The sequence below is a fragment of the Alosa sapidissima genome, chromosome 9 (genome assembly GCF_018492685.1).
Source record: "Alosa sapidissima isolate fAloSap1 chromosome 9, fAloSap1.pri, whole genome shotgun sequence".
Lineage (NCBI taxonomy): Eukaryota > Metazoa > Chordata > Actinopteri > Clupeiformes > Clupeidae > Alosa > Alosa sapidissima.
In genome coordinates, this window is record NC_055965.1 from 30,899,640 (window position 1) to 30,919,563 (window position 19,924).

At 40.7% G+C, this 19,924-nt stretch overlaps 3 protein-coding genes across 20 annotated transcripts in view; 2 read left to right on the forward strand and 1 right to left on the reverse strand.

Annotated features, from left to right (window-relative positions):
* LOC121718806 (NACHT, LRR and PYD domains-containing protein 3-like) overlaps positions 1–19,924 on the forward strand; it is an 849,641-nt gene that overhangs the window by 369,345 nt on the left and 460,372 nt on the right. The gene's annotated exons all lie outside the window — the stretch shown is intronic.
* LOC121718961 (zinc finger protein 2 homolog) overlaps positions 1–19,924 on the forward strand; it is a 389,219-nt gene that overhangs the window by 107,389 nt on the left and 261,906 nt on the right. The window lies entirely within an intron of this gene.
* Positions 1–19,924, reverse strand: part of LOC121718794 (NACHT, LRR and PYD domains-containing protein 12-like) — a 338,838-nt gene that overhangs the window by 82,045 nt on the left and 236,869 nt on the right. For 9 of the 16 annotated variants that reach the window (XM_042103979.1, XM_042103988.1, XM_042103987.1 and 6 more), the window contains 8 exons: positions 19,131–19,301; positions 16,942–17,112; positions 16,432–16,602; positions 14,242–14,412; positions 13,732–13,902; positions 4,123–4,293; positions 2,215–2,388; positions 1,297–1,343 (listed from right to left, as the gene is read on the reverse strand). The exons of 1 other annotated variant lie outside the window; for it this stretch is intronic. In XM_042103979.1, the coding sequence (XP_041959913.1) occupies positions 1,297–1,343; positions 2,215–2,388; positions 4,123–4,293; positions 13,732–13,902; positions 14,242–14,412; positions 16,432–16,602; positions 16,942–17,112; positions 19,131–19,301 (1,247 nt within the window). Of the gene's footprint in view, positions 1–1,296; positions 1,344–2,214; positions 2,389–3,328; positions 3,576–4,122; positions 4,294–13,731; positions 13,903–14,241; positions 14,413–16,431; positions 16,603–16,941; positions 17,113–19,130; positions 19,302–19,924 lie in introns of those variants that run through there. 6 more of the 16 variants (XM_042103982.1, XM_042103981.1, XM_042103992.1 and 3 more) reach the window with 6 other exon arrangements.

The following is a 19,924-nucleotide window of genomic DNA, read 5'->3' on the forward strand; positions in this document are numbered from 1 at the left end:
AGAGGAGAGAACATGAGAACACACACATACATAAACACACACACACACACACACACCAAATCAACACAAACACACACAGGCATCTGCAGACTAGAGGAGAGAACATGAGAACACACACATACATAAACACACACACACACACACACACACACACCAAATCAACACAAACACACACAGGCATCTGCAGACTAGAGGAGAGAACATGAGAACACACACATACATAAACACACACACACACACCAAAATCAACACAAACACACACAGGCATCTGCAGACAAGAGGAGAGAACATGAGAACACACACATACATAAACACACACACACACACACCAAAATCAACACAAACACACACAGGCATCTGCAGACAAGAGGAGAGAATATGAGAACACACACACATACACACACACAGGCATCTGCAAATGAGAGGAGAGAACATGAGAACACACACGCATACAGGCATTTGCAGACAAGAGGAGAGAGCATGAGAACACACACATACATACACACATCAACACACACACACACACACCAAATCAACACAAACACACACACAGGCATCTGCAGACAAGAGGAGAGAACATGAGAACACACACATACACAATGTTTCCCATACATTGACTTATTTGTGGCGGCCCACCACAATATCAACATTGACCACCACACAATGATTTTCCAGGTTGTACTAAATTGTGCTTAAATCTGGTTAGCATCATAACCACAGTGTGCTAATTTGATAAAACCTGTTAATTCTGCAAACCAACCACCGCAAAAGGAATTCAATTCCGTGGGAAACACTGCATACATACATACACACACACGCACACTCCTACACACAAACACAGGCATCTGCAGACAAGAGGAGAGGAGTGAACATGAGAATACACACACACACACACACACACACACACACACACAGACAGGCATCTGTAGACAAGAGGAGAGGAGAGAACATCCTGATCAGAATATGGGGAGTGACAAACACACACTCACACACAGACACACACACACTCACACACACAGGGCAGAAAAAGAGAGAGACAGACAAACGCACACAAGCACAGACAGAGAGACAGACAGACAAACGCACAGGCGCACACACACACACACAGACAGAACCACCACACACCACAACACAAACGCAGACACACACACAGAACCACACACAACAATACAAAACACACCCGCAAAACACACACACACACACACACACACACACACACACACACAGCTATTAGACACCCATACAAACATGTGAGTGTGAATAATTACAGATACTGAATAAACAATAAAAACTTACATCTCAGCAAGCGTGGTCGTGCTTTGCTTAATGAAGCATGGTCGGTTCTGTAAGAAAAACAAATGTCACACACATGTACCATGACAGATGTCAACACTGCGGTTTTTCTGATTGTGCTACCTGTGAAATGCAATGTAATTTATTATCCCACAGAAAATAGTCTGCTGCCGTATACATTTCCCTTGATATACAGTAATGAAGTAACTCTCTTTCCAGCTGTCTTTATCGCATACAAAGGCATCCACTTGTCCCAAGGTGACGCCTCAAGGCCCCTCTAGTTCTCAGAAGGAGACAATCATGAAGTAAAAAACCTCAACACTGTCTATCCTGTACTTAGATTAGAGTCAGTGAGCAACCTGACTACCTCTGAATAACAAATGCACTTTCTAACAGTGAAACTCCATTATTTAATGATCAGGGGCCACCAGCAACACCTTCTTGTTCAAGACCACTTGTTGTGAACCCTGAACTAATGATTGTTTGTTGTACTACTTTCTTTGGTCACTGACAGTAGTAATAGATCTAACGGATATTTAACTTGGTAAAATTTGATCTACTTCATAAGTTTTCCCGATATACAGAATTAATAGTCTCCCTGTCAGACAACCAGAAAATAGTATTTCTTGTCTCCCAGGGATGAACAGCTCCCTGTCCTTCTGCTCACCTCCCTGTCTTTCTGTTAATCTCCCAGCCTGGAATCTGAACAGTTACAAACAAACAGAAAACTAATTGCAAAGGTTCCTAAACATTCGACTATGTTTGTGAATATGAACGCGCCTCTAAATATTTGCATTATTGCATGCTGCAAAGAGACACAGCTATTACAACGCACATTTGAAAATAGTCCACTACAGCTATGGTATCCACAATGGAGACAACGTCTAAATGTGCAACACTGGGGTTTCTTTCCGAACATACCTAAGTATCGCCAGTTTACAGACAGGATCCTCCAGTCTAGCAGATAACAGCTTCAGTCCTGATTCTCTGGGATGATTGTAACTTAGATCCAGCTGTCTTATATAGCAGGGGGTTGAGGTCAGAGCTGCAGCCAGAAAACCACAACCCTTCTCTGAGATGAGACAATCAGAGAGCCTGAGAGAGAGAGAGAGAGAGAGAGAGAGAGAGATTGTCCTTTTCATTGCTCTTTCCTGCATACAACTGGTGATATTGTTTGAATCTGAAGTAATTTGTTTATTTTACAACAGATTAGTCTGGTAAAACTATTTATCAATTTCTTTTTTTTAAATTTTTTTTATTGCAAACACCATTGACATTACAGAAAATGCAACACTACAACGACATGCACAAGAATACTACATCAGACAAACAGATGTACATTACACAAACACATACTGTAACTTAACAAGACATCACATTGACATGGCTTATTAACACACATAACATTAATAACAGAAAGGCTAAGGATGATTTGCGTCCAGGATGATTACAGATATGATTATCAGGGATGAAATTGATGACCGGAATGACAAGAAGGGGGGATGGGGGGGTGCGGATGGTAGCTCTGAGAGTGTGAATGAGGTGGTGTTGGGATGGGGGTGTGGGTGGGGGGGTAAGGGGTAGTGAGTGTGTGTGTGTGTGTGTGTGTGTGTGTGTGTGTGTGTGTGTGTGTGTGTGTGTGCATATGTGTAAGGTTGGCTTGCTGTTGGGCCAGGAGGAGAGAAGCTGGAACACAGAGAGGGAGGGTTTCAGAAGAGAGGAGTTGTAATTATTCTGTTAAAGATGAGTGTAATAATAAGAATAACTGATTGCCTGATTGATTGACAACCTGGGCACCCATTAATGGCCACAGTTCCACCCAGCCCCGGCAGTTATGGCGATGAGCTGACAGAGAGGAGGACCTGCGTGCCACCCATCCCCCCAGGCCCCCATCATATGCACACGTCCCCGACTACCACGACCAACCACACCTCGCCCCCAGACCTCCATCCAACACGCCACTCTTGACCTAAATATGTATGTGAATGGCTAGGTTGAGGGGTCTATCTAGAGTGTAGCATTAAAAGAAGTGGGCATGCATGGTGATTATCTGTCAGGATTTCCCCATGCACACCACACTTACCCTGTGTAAGATGTATGCCTCCTCTGTAATGTGTGCTATTTATTAATTTCTGATTGGACAAGACACATTCGTTGAGTGGCGATATCTTAGGACATCCCCACTCGAACACTCTGCTTTTTGCTCTGAATTGTCCAATGTGAACATTCCATTCATTCACAGCGAGAGAACAGCGATTTCGTAACATCACATTTGACAGCAACTGAGTGAGAAAAATGGAGTAAATGGAGTAGGGTGAATGTTCAATTCAGCATATGACATATGGACAAGCGAGTAGGCTCTGGAAATGACTGTGCACATATAGCCTACGCCACCTGAACTTGGCTCTCCAGTGAAGTGTTGTGTTTTAACTACTGGAAGATTGGAAATATTGGAGAATTGGAAATATTTTTCAGGCAAAGGATAAATGGGGGAAAAATGTAAATAAATTATATTAGAAGCAATTTGGCATCTTTCAAATTGACTACTTGGTAGTAGAACTGTTGTATGAAAGCAATATGGCATGAGTTAGAGTGGAGTTGGTAGCAGATATTGCCATGGCTGTGAGCACCTGCAGCATGAGGCCAAATAAAAGCCATGGCAATACGTGCTACCAATGCCACTCTCACTAGTGCCATATTGCTTCATTATAAACTTATGACAGAGATTGAATCAGTTCACACATTTTAAAACTCACAGGTAAGTTCAAAAGTAGTATGACACCTGCACAATGATAAAATGAATTGAAAGAAATTAATGTCTGCACCCACCTTAATGTGTGTATTTTGCAGTTGGAACTGGACAGTCCCTTAGAGAGAAGCTGGACTCCAGAATCCCCCAGGTCATTGTCACTCAAGTCCAGCTGTTGCAGGGAGTTTGGTGACTGTAGAACTGAAGCCACAACCTCACAAGATGTATCTGTGAGTTTACAACCAGCAAGCCTGCATAAGAACACATCAGATCAGATCGCTACTCTCTCCATACTCGGGTCGCAGCTCAAAGAATTGACTTGACTGATTTTGCAGAGATTCTTCCTACATATTATTGCAGCAGCTATCTATTTTGTTTCATATAATTTCTTTATTTATTGTAATTGCCAAATTTATTCTTATTCATCTATTTTCTTTATCTAACTCAACAAGGTTAGTTGCTCAGGTGCTATGATATGAGCTCATAAATAGGCCTACATATACATTTTAGAATTACCCTATACACATTCTCTTTTTACCTCATTCATTCTTTTCTCAATACATTTTATATTTTCGCACACATTGAAACAGAATATATAGTCCATTTTATTTGGTTATGGTTATTAATATATAATATATATATAGTCCATTTTATTTGGTTATGGTTATTAAATTGGATTAATGCAATAAATGTTGCAAGACCCTCTAAATCCCTCCCTCTCTGTAGCCGCAGTTATTCTGTATGTCGTAGCCTACTCTGTCTTGAGAACCAGAGGTGCGTTCAAATTCGCAAACATAGTTTGCACGTTTACAAACAGGTGTCTGTTTGTCTTGACTTTTTGGCGAACGTTTGATCACTCGCAAAGTCTCCGCGAACATACAGTGGAGTTGGACGTGGGCTTGACGAAGGTAACAATGCAATTGCCGTTTCAATGGAATGTAACCAAATCGTTTAGATTTAACTGTTGGGAAACAAAACACAAACGTTCCCCAAATTTGAATCCGGAGTTCGGTCGAGGAGCTCGAGCAGCAGACACAAGCCGTTGGCGAAAGCAGCCGTTGGATCCGCAGACTCAAGCAAAGCAGGAGGGTCGATGGGCACCAGGATTAAAAACAGCAGATCTAACGTTAGCTAGCTTCTACCCTCTGATACAACTCCTCAAAGACTGGCGAAAAGATTCAAGAGGTTTACTAAAGTCTTAACAGCAAAAGAGACACAGCAGAATTGACTACTCCCTGTGGTCTCTTGTTGAACTAATGTTATCGATACTTTCTTCTTAAACGGACAACATTGACATTGCGAACCGTACTCTGCCATTAAAAACAAAAACTACAAAAAAAATAAAAACACTCTTAAACGTATTAACAAGTTACATGTATTACAAAGGTCATTTATTGAAGACATTTCTCATCAGTAAAGTTAACAACACCGTTGTAGACGGTCGGCTAGCATAATAGCAATATGTTTACGTTAACCGAACATTAACCGAAATCTTTTCCCCCAGTTTTTTCCAAATGTTAATTAACTCATTCTAGTATTTGATTAACATAACATAACATTAACATAACACGTACTGAAAGGAAAGGGAAAGAGTTTATATGCCTACCTGGCGAGAGGGCTCAAGAATTTTCTCAAAGTCTTAACAGCAAAACGAAGCACTGCAAAGCTACTGCCTAACATTAGCATCTACTCCCTGTGGTTGACTCTTGTTGAACTGAACTTCAACGGCTGCGCTGCAGTATGAATATATTCCAAAAGTGACGTGAGTGTGACGAACTGACTGTATCTCTCGTGCCACATAAGAAAGTGGGGAAATGATAGGAGAAAAAGGATAGAAACAGTAATATAATTTGTACAGGCCTATATATACAGTTAGGAACAAAAGTATAAGGTTCAAAATAGCCTAATAGTAATATAATATAATATGTGTACGTTATGTGAAAACACTGTCTAGATGTAGCCTACCTCATGAATCAATGTTTGCTTGTAGCTGGTATACGATGAGTCATGTGTGTGGATATTTAGATTTATTTTATGAATTAATTTTGCTGTGTTTTTGCTTTTGTGTGCTGTGCCTTACCCCTCCCCGGTGCTCCGAAATACAGCGGGGAAAATAAGTAATAAACACGTCAACATTTTTTTCAGTAATACTTCCAGTGAGACTATTTGCATGAAATTTTCACCAGACATTAACTTAGGTAATCCACACATGTATAAAAATCCAAACATTAATGTCTAAAAGTAGAGTTATGAGTAAAAAAGTGGAATGGCACAGGGAAAAAGTATTGAACACACTAAGAAAAAGCAGTACACAAAGGTAAGGAATGGCAAGGAACAAACTGGAATCTATAAGTAGTTAGAGAAATTATCCGTCCTATCTGTGCAAATTGGGTTAGTATAGTGGTAGGCTATAAAAAGGTTTTTTGTTACCAAAGTGTTACACAAGAAACATTTCATGATGGGTAAAAGCAAAGAGCTCTCCCAAGACCTTATTGTTGCTAAACATATCAATGGAACTGGTTACAGATGCACTTCAAAACTTCAAAATCATCCCGCAAGCGGTATTGGAGCCATTACATCACTGCATCATCAACTGTCCATGCATAGGATCTCCTTGCAAGATTTCTGACCAGGAAGTCAGAAGGATAGTCAGAAGAGTAGCCCAAGAGCCAAGGACCACTCGGAAAAAGCTCCAGAAAGACTTGGAGGCAGCAGGTATTGTTACAGAGAAAATCAATACACTCCACTGCCATGGCTTCTATGCATGCTCATCCCGCATGACTCTATTGCTGAAGGAAAACATGTCAAAGCTCGTTGAAAGTTTACTACACAAAATTTGGACAATCCTATGAAATACTAAAAGAATGTATTCTGGTCAGGCAAGAGCAAAATGTAACTTTTCGGATGTCATACTACCGATACACACCATATTTGGAGGAGAAATGGCACTGTGCATCACCCTAAAAATACCCTACCAACAAGGTTTGGAGGTGGTGGCATCATGGTGTGGGCTGTTTTTCATCTCATGGCACTAGCAGACTTCATACAGTTGAAGGAATGATGAATGGAGTCATTTTGTTCTGGGAGAATCTTTACATCCACCAGGATGATGAGGATGAGACATGGCTAGACCTTACAGCAGGACAACGATCCAAACCATTCAAGCAAAGGAAACTCTCAACTTGAAAGGAAATCAAGGCCCTGACCAATCCAATTAAACAGTTTTGGAAGTTAACTAAAGATCAGGATTCACAAGAGGGACCCCTGGAATCTTCAATATTAAAGGAGTATCTGTTTAGAAGAATGGGCCAAAGCACACCAGAATACTGTGACTGATTAGTTTGGTCATACAGGAAATGCCTTGAAGCAGTCATTAAGAATAAAGGCTTTTTCACAAAGCATTTAAGAAATTTCAGCAGGCATGTTCAATACTTTTTTCCTGTGTCATTCCACTTTATTACACATAACTCTACCTATGACTTTAATGTTTGAATATTTTTATATGGGTGGATTATCTGAGTAAATACTACTTTTTGCACCTTCACTATGACACTCTCTTGAGCACCTTACCATGCACACAGAACTACAGGACTACTGTTGGACTACTTTTTCCACCTTCACCATGACACTCACTCTCTTGAGCACCTTACCATGCACACAGAACTACAGGCCAGTCCCGGCCCTGTCACTGCAAGCGTCTCATGCTTGATCACCCTCAAGCACACTGTGGATTTTTTAATTTAATTTATATACTATATTTAGTGTTTAGTTTTGCTAGTTTTTCTTATCTTCTACTGTCTCTATTGTACAGTAGAGTTTTGTTATATGTTTATACTTATATTTACCATTTCTGCTGTAAGTGCGAGTTGTGTGTGATGTCTGTATGCTACTGAGACCTTGAATTTCCCCTGCTTTGGACTTCTTTTACTGGACAAAATTGTTTTAGGGTTATTCTGTGACCGCAACGGAGATGAATTTTGAAATGCTTACGGATATGACATTATTTTTAATATTATTGCTGGCTATTTAAAAATAACTTATTTAATAAAACTGAAGTAAGATTATAATCCCTTGTCGCGAGGGTCAACTGGGTTAAATTCTACATGTATGGTCTAGCCAAGAGAATCATACTTAGTAGTGAGTTCTGAGAGAAATGTTATCTCTCCAAGCAATCTGAGTCCTTCAGTGACAATACTTTTAGTGAAAAAAGTTATGGTTGGCGTTGATTTAAGATTATGTGGAAGTTATGTATAATAAAACGTAACAACCTATTCATGATCAGGCTTGTGTTTTTTGCTCTCATCTATCTATAAAGCAAGAAGCGTCTGTGTGTCTGTCCGGATGTTAGCCTGGCGGGCCATCCTATATCATTGAAATGTATAGTCTGGAATCGACCCATTCACCTCGCTTAATCCAAGGGGCGGGCAGAGAATTGTCTTTCAAACTGCCTAGGCATGCAATAGGCCAGCGCTACGACCAATCAGAACAAAGAGCAGGATGACGTGGCCAGAGCGAAACGGCAAATACATCCTTCTTTGAAAGGAATGACTTAAGTGCATTGTGTTGCTCAACTTTCAAAGAAAAGCACAAGTCCAACTCCTCCAAAGTTGACGCCAACGCCGATACAAACAACCGCTCTTCGTTCGCCATAGCCACCTTCCTTGTTGTTCACCGTCGCAGGACTGTCGTCTTCCTGTTAAGCCCGCCGTAAGACTCTCTAACAAAATAGAGCGCTGTGATTGGATGACGTCCACGGCGTCAGCCAATAGAAATCCCTATGGTTTGCTACTAGACGTACAGGCTGAGCAAATTAATTTGCCGTCGCTAGCGTGCGTCTAGATTTCTAGGCTATCCGGATGCGTGTCTGTGGCACGCATATCTCGCTGACCGTTTGTCAGACTGATTTCAAACTTGGCAGGTGTCTTGCTATGGGCATGAGTAAGTGCAGTGCCCAATTTGACATTGTTTGAATAAGAAATGCAAAAGATATCGTTAAATATATCGGTAAAAGAAGCACATTGGCTTTCGCCGCTAGCCACTCCCCCTCCCACACACCACTGTACTGTAAGCTACCAGTGAGAATAGAAGCTTTGGCAGAGCTGGATCGGTGTAGGTTACACGGGTAAAAACCTCAACAATACAGTGAACTCCGCGGATTTTGCAACAACACACCAAGACACACAGGTATGCAGTGGCTCTTCAAAATGACGTAAAAAATGATGTGCAATAAACGGACACTTCGAATATCCCAGGCTACTTTGGACTGTCTTTAGACTTTGAATAAGCAAACGACATTTCCAACTGCAAGGTCTTAAATTGAAACGAGCGATAATGGTCCCGAATTAAAGAACGTCTCAGAATGCCACACATGCAAAGCATAACCAGCGACAAGCAACGAGTGGCAGACAGAGTGTGGTGTCCCATATGAATAGGCCAGGCTACTTTGGACTGTCTTTAGACTTTGAATAAGCAAACGACAGTTCCAACTGCAAGGTCCTAAAATGAAACGAGCGATGACGGTCCCGAATTAAAGAACGTCCAGAATGCCACACACGCAAAGCATGACCAGCGACAAGCAACGAGTGGCAGACATAGTGTGATGTCACTTATATGCTTATAGGCCACCAGAGACTGTTTTTGAGTCACACCGTTGCAAATTTCATATGATGCATCATTCCACAAAATGGTTTGTTTTCTCCATCATCAAGTTATTCAATAGGCTAAGCATATAGCCTTGACTCAAAACAGCTGTTAGGATTATGTAATTTTGATTTGTAAAAAATGTCACATGTAGCCCCATGCTTAAATTCTGCTCACTTCACATTTATTATATTATTATATTATCTGTAGGCCTATTCATTATTGAATGCTTACCTGGATGTTTTTCCCTATTCTATTTTCAAAGCAGGCCTACCTGCAGGCATGTAATTGGGTTACAGGAATAGTATGTTTGAACGGGCACTGCACTAGTTTTTTAGATGGAGGGAGAGCAGTACGCACAACTGGGGTGGAAGCAGCCGACTGAGCGCATGCACATTTGTGGTTGTGACAAGAGTGTTGCTTATAACAATAATGACGGGGATTATGGTGATACTAGTTTATTTACATTTACATTAAATTTCTACTTTTGTTATCTGTCAATTTCATTATTTTGAGTTTGGTTTACCATTCCCTGTCAGGTTCCATGTCAGGTAGAAAGCATCAACGTGTCTCTGTCCTAGACGCTTTGCCTATCCCTCTTACACAGACATAGACAGACACCAATTCCAATAGCATTTACACCCCATCGTCTGCTAGGCTGAGTGGACACACACACACAGGGGCGCAGGAGGCACGGGGGACGTGCGGGATATGTCCCACGCAGTGCTGAAGAGACAGCCGTCGCCCCCCACATATTTGATAAGGAAAAAAAGCCTTATAGGTACGCTAAATAAATAATAACCTATAGGATTTGCGCTAACTGTAAAACTCCCCATTAACAGCATCACATCACTAACCATAGCCATCTACAGTACTGTAAGACTGCACAATCTCATATTCACTCTGTTGGATATCTGAAGCCAGTTTGTCTACTAACGATCATAAAATAATCCAGGCTACTTGCTTAGCATAAATCTTTTATCATCATCTTTTTTTGAGGCAGGCTGGTATTCGAGGCTTTTTTAAATATGTCTAACCTGCATTTAGACATGCATTTCGTTTGGAGCGGCATGCATACCGGTAGGCTATCAAAAGCATTTTCGGTTTGGTTTGGGATTTAATTTACTTTTGGACTGTTTGATTATATTGCTAAATGTTGGGACTGATGGGCACTGAAATCTGGGAGATATTTGATGGTTCACTGTTAAGTTTCATGCAGTTGAAAAAGTGTCGGGATTTCCACTGCTGTTTATTGCGAGACAAGGCAGCCCTTCATTGAATAGGGGTTGTGCTGTAATGGAAACCTTTTTGCGTAGACAAGTAGCCTAAATTGAGTTATTGTTTAATTATGCATGATTTAGTAATTTTTAAATTTTAAATAAAATTCGTAGGCTGGAATGCCTTGAGTCGCAACAATTGTGTTTAATAGGCTTCAGTCTCTGGCAATTAGCTCGAAAGGGGCGGTAAGAGAATGAGCTTGAGAACGTGTGTTGGAGACCCATGGTAGGAAAACGACTTTTCTTTGCCAACCGTAGGCTATTAATCCAACCAACATAATACAATACAATACAACATATAATAAAATATTAAGAAGAGGTTATTTCATTGACTTAAATCGAACAATGTCTTCTAGTGGACTGATGGCAATTGTTGGTATGGTAGGCGATTGTTACCCCGTCTTGTATGGGAACCTGCCTTTATTTGTCCTGCAATAAATAAAATCAATCCCGGGCATAATTTGAGGATTTATGGTAGCCTAGTGCTCAACTTCTCCTGCTCAACATGACGTTAGCTGTTATGTTTATGATAAACTCAACTAGCCTATACTTATCAACTCGTTTTCACTAGCCTAAAATACAAGTCTATCAACATATATTTATTTCAAACATAATTTCAAGACACAAATTGGATACTTCAGTTACCTTGGTGCATAAATCCCAGAGAGTAGGCTACCACACCCCAGAGTGATAGGCCTAGCGTTCTTATGCGTTCAGTGTGGGGTATAAACAAGCTGAGAATTTAGCGGTGTCACATCTGCCTGTCACAGACGTGGGGAGCTCTTTGAAGCTTGGGATAATGTGATACAGTCACTACAGTAACAGTATTTTATTTTAATTATAAGTAATTTTTTTTTTTTTCAATTTTATAAATGCTTTGTTTAAATGCTGTTGGAACAAATAGTTATTATAAAGGCAACTTTCTGTTGCAATTTTCTGTGTGTTCTGGACTGGTAACTTAAACCAACACTTGTTAAGTTCTAACGTTGCATAAATATTAACTGCAAACCAGGGCTTGAAAACGAAATTATTTTTCAAACGTTCCGTTCCGAACGGTTCAGTAGGCCTATGTTTAACGTTTTCGTTCTTGCATGCGTTCCGCCACCAACATATCGGTCCTGAACCGGTTCGGAACGCAAAATATCATTCGTTCTTAAAGTTCCGGCAGTGTTTGGCGGGCCTATCAAATCTATTTTTGTGGACTTTACCTGAGAATAGACGTAGGCTACTCATTATTTCCCCTTGCCTATACCGTAGCTATGCCCAAAAATAATAAATCACAGGCGGCATCCAAAAACATTCAGATGGGCTATCCATCCCATAGCCTACAGACTTACTGTAGGCCTAACCTATGCCTATAAATAATTTCTTATCAAAAATATTTCTGGATACGTGCTAAACTCCTTACCTGGTTATAGCCTAAGTTTTATCCATATGGAGATCTTCAAAGGCTTGCGCTATAATTCCAACCCTGTTTATAAACGAACCTGTCTGTTGCTGACAAGGCCTATCTCAAATTTCCCGTTTAACTCTTCTACAAAGAATAGGCTATAATTGCGCAAACATTTCAAATCTCGACTTTAAAACGACAAGGCGTGGACAGGCAAAATAGGCTATTACGCATAGGCTACAAACAATTTCCAAATCAGTTTCAGTAGCCTACGCTACGAGCTGGCCTAAGATCCGAAGTGGCAGACGGATAGGTTACATTACAACAGCAAGACAAAATATACACATTTGGACCAAAGGTCCATTTATTCGTTTTTTTTTTTTTTTCAAACTGCAGAAATCAAATTATTAGGCTGTTATATAGAGAACGGAAAAAAAAAACGTTATTAACCGGTTTTGTGGATTTCAGAATAACGTTTCTGTTCCGGAACAGTTGAAGACCATTTTGTTTTCGTTTCCGTTTCCGCTCCTCGTAAAATTCCGTAAAATTCCGTTCGTTTTCGGTTTTCGTTTTCGTTCCTTGAACCGGTTCGGAGCCCTGCTGCAAACACACAGTGGAGAGTTGATTTGGTTTATACCAGACAATTTAAGTAGGCCTAACTAGGCTATTTGATCATGTAGTCTATGTTTGGATCATAGGCATGATGATTCATTCATGGCTTCATAAAATATCAACATCCCATGTTGCTTTTTTCTACCATTTGCCCAAGAAGTGACCAGTATTCTACCATTGGCCCAAGTAGTGAAAACAATTGTTTGAAAACAATCAATTGTATTATCTTAATATTCTGGCAAGTTTAAAATATGATGGTCGAAAGTGGGCCAGAGGTGGCGATCCGATATCTGATCTCACTATGGGTTTGTGTTCACAATTTGGTCCCCCTCACTTTCAAAATATCTCCTGCGCCCCTGCACACACACACACACACACACACACAGACACACAACCATGCCACAGCTACGACAGAACGTGCACACCACGGATCTGGTGTCAATGTGGCATTAATCTGAATGATCATTTATTGAAATAAAATTCTCTATTTACTATTAATAACTCTGATTTCCATCTCCATTTTATGTTGTGGCCTCTGAGCCGGCCGTAAAAATAATCAACATAATTAGGAGACATTATTCTCCTGTAATGACATAGATCACACACACACACACACACACACACACACAAATCTGAAAGATTTTAATAAGATGAAGTGCAATGTGTAATGTGACTAACTTGTAGGGATGTAATGAATGACATATTGGCCTAACATCGATATCAGACAATATTTGCCTAATTAATAAATGCATGCAAGGCCTTATTCCAACCTTAATATCTGCAGTATGCTGTTGGAACTGGACAGTCCCTTAGAGAGGAGGTGAACTCCAGAATCCCCCAGGTCACTGTCACTCACGTCCAGCTGTAGCAGGGAGTTTGGTGACTGTAGAACTGAAGTTACAGTCTCACACATTTTTTCTGTGAGCTTACAGTCAGCAAGCCTGCATAAGAATACAACAAAAGATAACATGAATAAATGGAAGATATATTGTTACATATATTGTTGGAAGATATATTGTTACACATTTGTTGACTGGTATCAGCTTATCTGTAAATACTATGACAATACGATGGCATTGGCTAAGGTTTATCTGTAATGTCATATTAATTCTGCATTAGCTAAATGTATTGAAAAAAGACTGGCACATTCAGAGTTAATGCTATGAAGGGCTGAACGACTTGCATATATTATTGTTTCCCTGTCACTATTACTAACAACAACAATTAAGAAAACAAACAAATACAAAAAAATATCGGGAAATGCATGGTCTTACACCAACCTTAACGTCTGCAGTTTACAGTGGGGACTAGATAGTCCCTTAGAGAGAAGCTGAACTCCAGAATTTTGCAGGTCATTGTGACTCAGGTCCAGCTCTTTCAGGGAGTTTGGTGACTGTAGAAACGTAGCCACAATTCCACAGGACCTCTCTGAAAGTTTGCATTCAGCAAGTCTACAAAACATCATGAGAAAAAAGAAAATATTGGATATGGATAAATGAAAGGGATACTGTTTAAAGGGACACCAGGCAAGCCTGATGCTTTTTCTCTACAAAACTCCCCCTCGCTCGGTCTGAAGCTCTTTTCCTTTTCTTTGCGTCTTCCGTCAAGGGTTTTCGCTGCTTATTCGCCGGCTCTGCCATTATACACACGTTTGCAACAATCTCTAGCGTTTCGTTAGCCTGCCTCTGTGCTGTAAACTGATCCTGCTTCGGTCGGCGGGTAGGATACATCGAACTTGCAAGTGGGATATTCTTCCTACAGGCAGTAGGGGCGGCCGAGAGAGCCTTCATTCGCCCCGTAATGAGTCATTTAACCATATACCGATTCACGAAGATGATTAATTAACACGAAAACGTTGCCTGGTGTCCCTTTAAACAGTGCACCATTAAATCAACATAATCAAGAGACATTATTCCCCTGTAATGACAGTACAAAAATCATTCACATGTACATTATACCTACACACACACACACACACACACACACACACAAACACTAGGGATGTTAACCGGTAGCCGTTTAACTGGTGGTTGACCGAATCAACGTTGACCGGTTAAAATGTTCTGCCGCCGGTTAAAAAAAAAGCAAAAAAAAAAACACTATTTTTAAAGGGGAACTTGGCAACTATTTCAACTTAATAAACCCGTTTAGAAATCATTTGGATGGTTAAATGACCTGTTCCGGTGAAAATGGTGACTTTCCCCGCTGCGCCTAGCGTCCCCAGGCGGAAAACCAACCTTGCAACATTGAGACTACCGTCCCGGAAAGAGAAGTGAGAAACAAGAAACTCGATTTAAATTGTGTTTACCTTGTAACATCCACATAGTTCTGCCAAACTTATGCTAACAGTTCGCTAGCTTGTAAACAAATCCATGTGCTTTATCATTACCTTTTCACACAGTTTGAAATAGCATAATGTGCAATTTCTCCAGCAGAGGGGGAAATCCTGCCAAGTTTCCCTTTAAAGCTCCCGAATGCCAGCCAGCGTCTGTTATTACACTGCGCACACACGTGTTATTGGTGTTGTATTGTATGGGGCGATATGATCACTCAATATCTAAAAATGATAAATGTGAGCATGAGCCGTCCCACGGCGGAATTTATTAAGCGCAACCACAGCACAGAGCCATGGCTCTGCCGCAGCAGAGCTCACGTAGCCATTCCGAAAACAGTTTATACCGGTTACTATAGTGACTATTTGTACACCTTACATGACAGGTCCTGTCTGCGCAGCTAAAAAAAAAAAAATCGCCACTATTGTAATATTTGTAACAATGTAATGGCAAACGAAGACACGAAAGACTAACTTAGCATATGCCTACTTGTTGTGTTTTATTATTCATCTGTACTTGGCATGACGACAGGAACTTATTGCAAAGGATTTTGTGCAGCACGCTACAGAGGCTGTTGGCAATCATTTTTTTCAATCAGTTTTTTTTTATGAAGACGTTGGTTAATATACTTTCCTGTAACACCACCAAATGTAGCGTTCTCTGTCTGTGACTTTGTAACGTGAGCTTTTTATAGCCCGAGCTCGGTGCCGCGTTGCATGGAAGGTCGACGTTGTGCGTAATGTGTGCCTGTGCGTGGGTGCGCAGGGAAAGCAATTATTTTTCTCCCCAAAACAACACCCTTATTCCTCCACAAGTAGTGGACAATGATTGGGGAAAATGTATAATACAAAGGGCACGAACTAACATTGTGTGACGGGAGCCTAAACATTCTAAAATGGGGGGATAACTTGTTTCACGGGCAGAGAAAGACGCGCGACAGGACACGGTTATCATAAATGGCAGTTATAGAATTTTCGGTGACCGACTTTAACCGGTTAATGAGGCTCAGTGGCCGGTTAAGATTTTTTTAAAATTTCGCCATCCCTAACACACACACACACACACACACACACACACTCTCATACAAATTAAACAAACAAGTAAACAATATCAGGAAATGCATGGCCTTGAACCAACCTTAATGTCTGCAGTTTACAGTGGGGTCTAGACAATCCCTTAGAGAGAAGCTGAACTCCAGAATCTCCCAGGTCACTGTCACTCACGTCCAGCTGTAGCAGGGAGTTTGGTGACTGTAGAACTGAAGTTACAGTCTCACACATTTTTTCTGTGAGCTTACAGTCAGCAAGCCTGCATAAGAATACAACAAAAGATAACATGAATAAATGGAAGATATATTGTTACATATATTGTTGGAAGATATATTGTTACACATTTGTTGACTGGTATCAGCTTATCTGTAAATACTATGACAATACGATGGCATTGGCTAAGGTTTATCTGTAATGTCATATTAATTCTGCATTAGCTAAATGTATTGAAAAAAGACTGGCACATTCAGAGTTAATGCTATGAAGGGCTGAACGACTTGCATATATTATTGTTTCCCTGTCACTATTACTAACAACAACAATTAAGAAAACAAACAAATACAAAAAAATATCGGGAAATGCATGGTCTTACACCAACCTTAACGTCTGCAGTTTACAGTGGGGACTAGATAGTCCCTTAGAGAGAAGCTGAACTCCAGAATTTTGCAGGTCATTGTGACTCAGGTCCAGCTCTTTCAGGGAGTTTGGTGACTGTAGAAACGTAGCCACAATTCCACAGGACCTCTCTGAAAGTTTGCATTCAGCAAGTCTACAAAACATCATGAGAAAAAAGAAAATATTGGATATGGATAAATGAAAGGGATACTGTTTAAAGGGACACCAGGCAAGCCTGATGCTTTTTCTCTACAAAACTCCCCCTCGCTCGGTCTGAAGCTCTTTTCCTTTTCTTTGCGTCTTCCGTCAAGGGTTTTCGCTGCTTATTCGCCGGCTCTGCCATTATACACACGTTTGCAACAATCTCTAGCGTTTCGTTAGCCTGCCTCTGTGCTGTAAACTGATCCTGCTTCGGTCGGCGGGTAGGATACATCGAACTTGCAAGAGGGATATTCTTCCTAGAGGCAGTAGGGGCGGGCGAGAGAGCCTTCATTCGCCCCGTAATGAGTCATTTAACCATATACCGATTCACGAAGATGATTAATTAACACGAAAACGTTGCCTGGTGTCCCTTTAAACAGTGCACCATTAAATCAACATAATCAAGAGACATTATTCCCCTGTAATGACAGTACAAAAATCATTCACATGTACATTATACCTACACACACACACACACACACACACACACACAAACACTAGGGATGTTAACCGGTAGCCGTTTAACTGGTGGTTGACCGAATCAACGTTGACCGGTTAAAATTTTCTGCCGCCGGTTAAAAAAAAAGCAAAAAAAAAAAACACTATTTTTAAAGGGGAACTTGGCAACTATTTCAACTTAATAAACCCGTTTAGAAATCATTTGGATGGTTAAATGACCTGTTCCGGTGAAAATGGTGACTTTCCCCGCTGCGCCTAGCGTCCCCAGGCGGAAAAACCAACCTTGCAACATTGAGACTACCGTCCCGGAAAGAGAAGTGAGAAACAAGAAACTCGATTTAAATTGTGTTTCTTACCTTGTAACATCCACATAGTTCTGCCAAACTTATGCTAACAGTTCGCTAGCTTGTAAACAAATCCATGTGCTTTATCATTACCTTTTCACACAGTTTGAAATAGCATAATGTGCAATTTCTCCAGCAGAGGGGGAAATCCTGCCAAGTTTCCCTTTAAAGCTCCCGAATGCCAGCCAGCGTCTGTTATTACACTGCGCACACACGTGTTATTGGTGTTGTATTGTATGGGGCGATATGATCACTCAATATCTAAAAATGATAAATGTGAGCATGAGCCGTCCCACGGCGGAATTTATTAAGCGCAACCACAGCACAGAGCCATGGCTCTGCCGCAGCAGAGCTCACGTAGCCATTCCGAAAACAGTTTATACCGGTTACTATAGTGACTATTTGTACGCCTTACATGACAGGTCCTGTCTGCGCAGCTAAAAAAAAAAAAATCGCCACTATTGTAATATTTGTAACAATGTAATGGCAAACGAAGACACGAAAGACTAACTTAGCATATGCCTACTTGTTGTGTTTTATTATTCATCTGTACTTGGCATGACGACAGGAACTTATTGCAAAGGATTTTGTGCAGCACGCTACAGAGGCTGTTGGCAATCGTTTTTTTCAATCAGTTTTTTTTTATGAAGACGTTGGTTAATATACTTTCCTGTAACACCACCAAATGTAGTGTTCTCTGTCTGTGACTTTGTAACGTGAGCTTTTTATAGCCCGAGATCGGTGCCGCGTTGCATGGAAGGTCGACGTTGTGCGTAATGTGTGCCTGTGCGTGGGTGCGCAGGGAAAGCAATTATTTTTCTCCCCAAAACAACACCCTTATTCCTCCACAAGTAGTGGACAATGATTGGGGGAAATGTATAATACAAAGGGCACGAACTAACATTGTGTGACGGGAGCCTAACCATTCTAAAATGGGGGGATAACTTGTTTCACGGGCAGAGAAAGACGCGCGACAGGACACGGGTATCATAAATGGCAGTTATAGAATTTTCGGTGACCGACTTTAACCGGTTAATGAGGCTCAGTGGCCGGTTAAGATTTTTTTTAAATTTCGCCATCCCTAACACACACACACACACACACACACTCTCATACAAATTAAACAAACAAGTAAACAATATCAGGAAATGCATGGCCTTGAACCAACCTTAATGTCTGCAGTTTACAGTGGGGTCTAGACAGTCCCTTAGAGAGAAGCTGAACTCCAGAATCTCCCAGGTCATTGTGACTCAGGTCCAGGTCTATCAGGGAGTTTGGTGACTGTAGAACAGTAGCCACAATTCCACAGGACTTCTCTGGGAGTTTACAGTCAGCAAATCTGCAACAAAATTGACATAATTATGACAGAACTCATAATCACACTATTTTTCTAGAAATTAAAATGACTCATTTGTATGTTTCCTCTTTAATTTACACAAAATAGGAAGAAATCAGAGCTTCACAGGCCACTGTGGCCTTGGTGCCCCCTTCTTTCAATATTCTGTTTTGCGTCCGACTAGCTATTTTTATTTAGCCTATGGCCTGGCAAATTAAGCTTAGTATTCACATCGCAAATTAATTTAGTCTTTTACGCAGTGGAGAAAGTGCCAGCACACAGCAATTTAATCATATTACATTCTGTGCCCATCTCCCTACCCATTAATTTCGGTGGAATACTTCACAAACTTTTCCCTCAACTCATGACACATGAACCATATATCAGAATAAACAGCAGACCTTACCGAACACAAAGGTGTAAAGCATTCCCCTGTACAGTTAGCCATTCCAGAGTAATCCGGGTAATCCGGGTTTTAAATTTGCAGCAATGTCTACATGCATATCTCCAACTTTGGGCTTTAGGTTTCACAATGTGTTTAAATTGTTCAATACATGATTTCATAACAGGCCAAATACAAAATAAATGTTACAAATATCGCCTAGATATCTGTAAATAAAATGAGA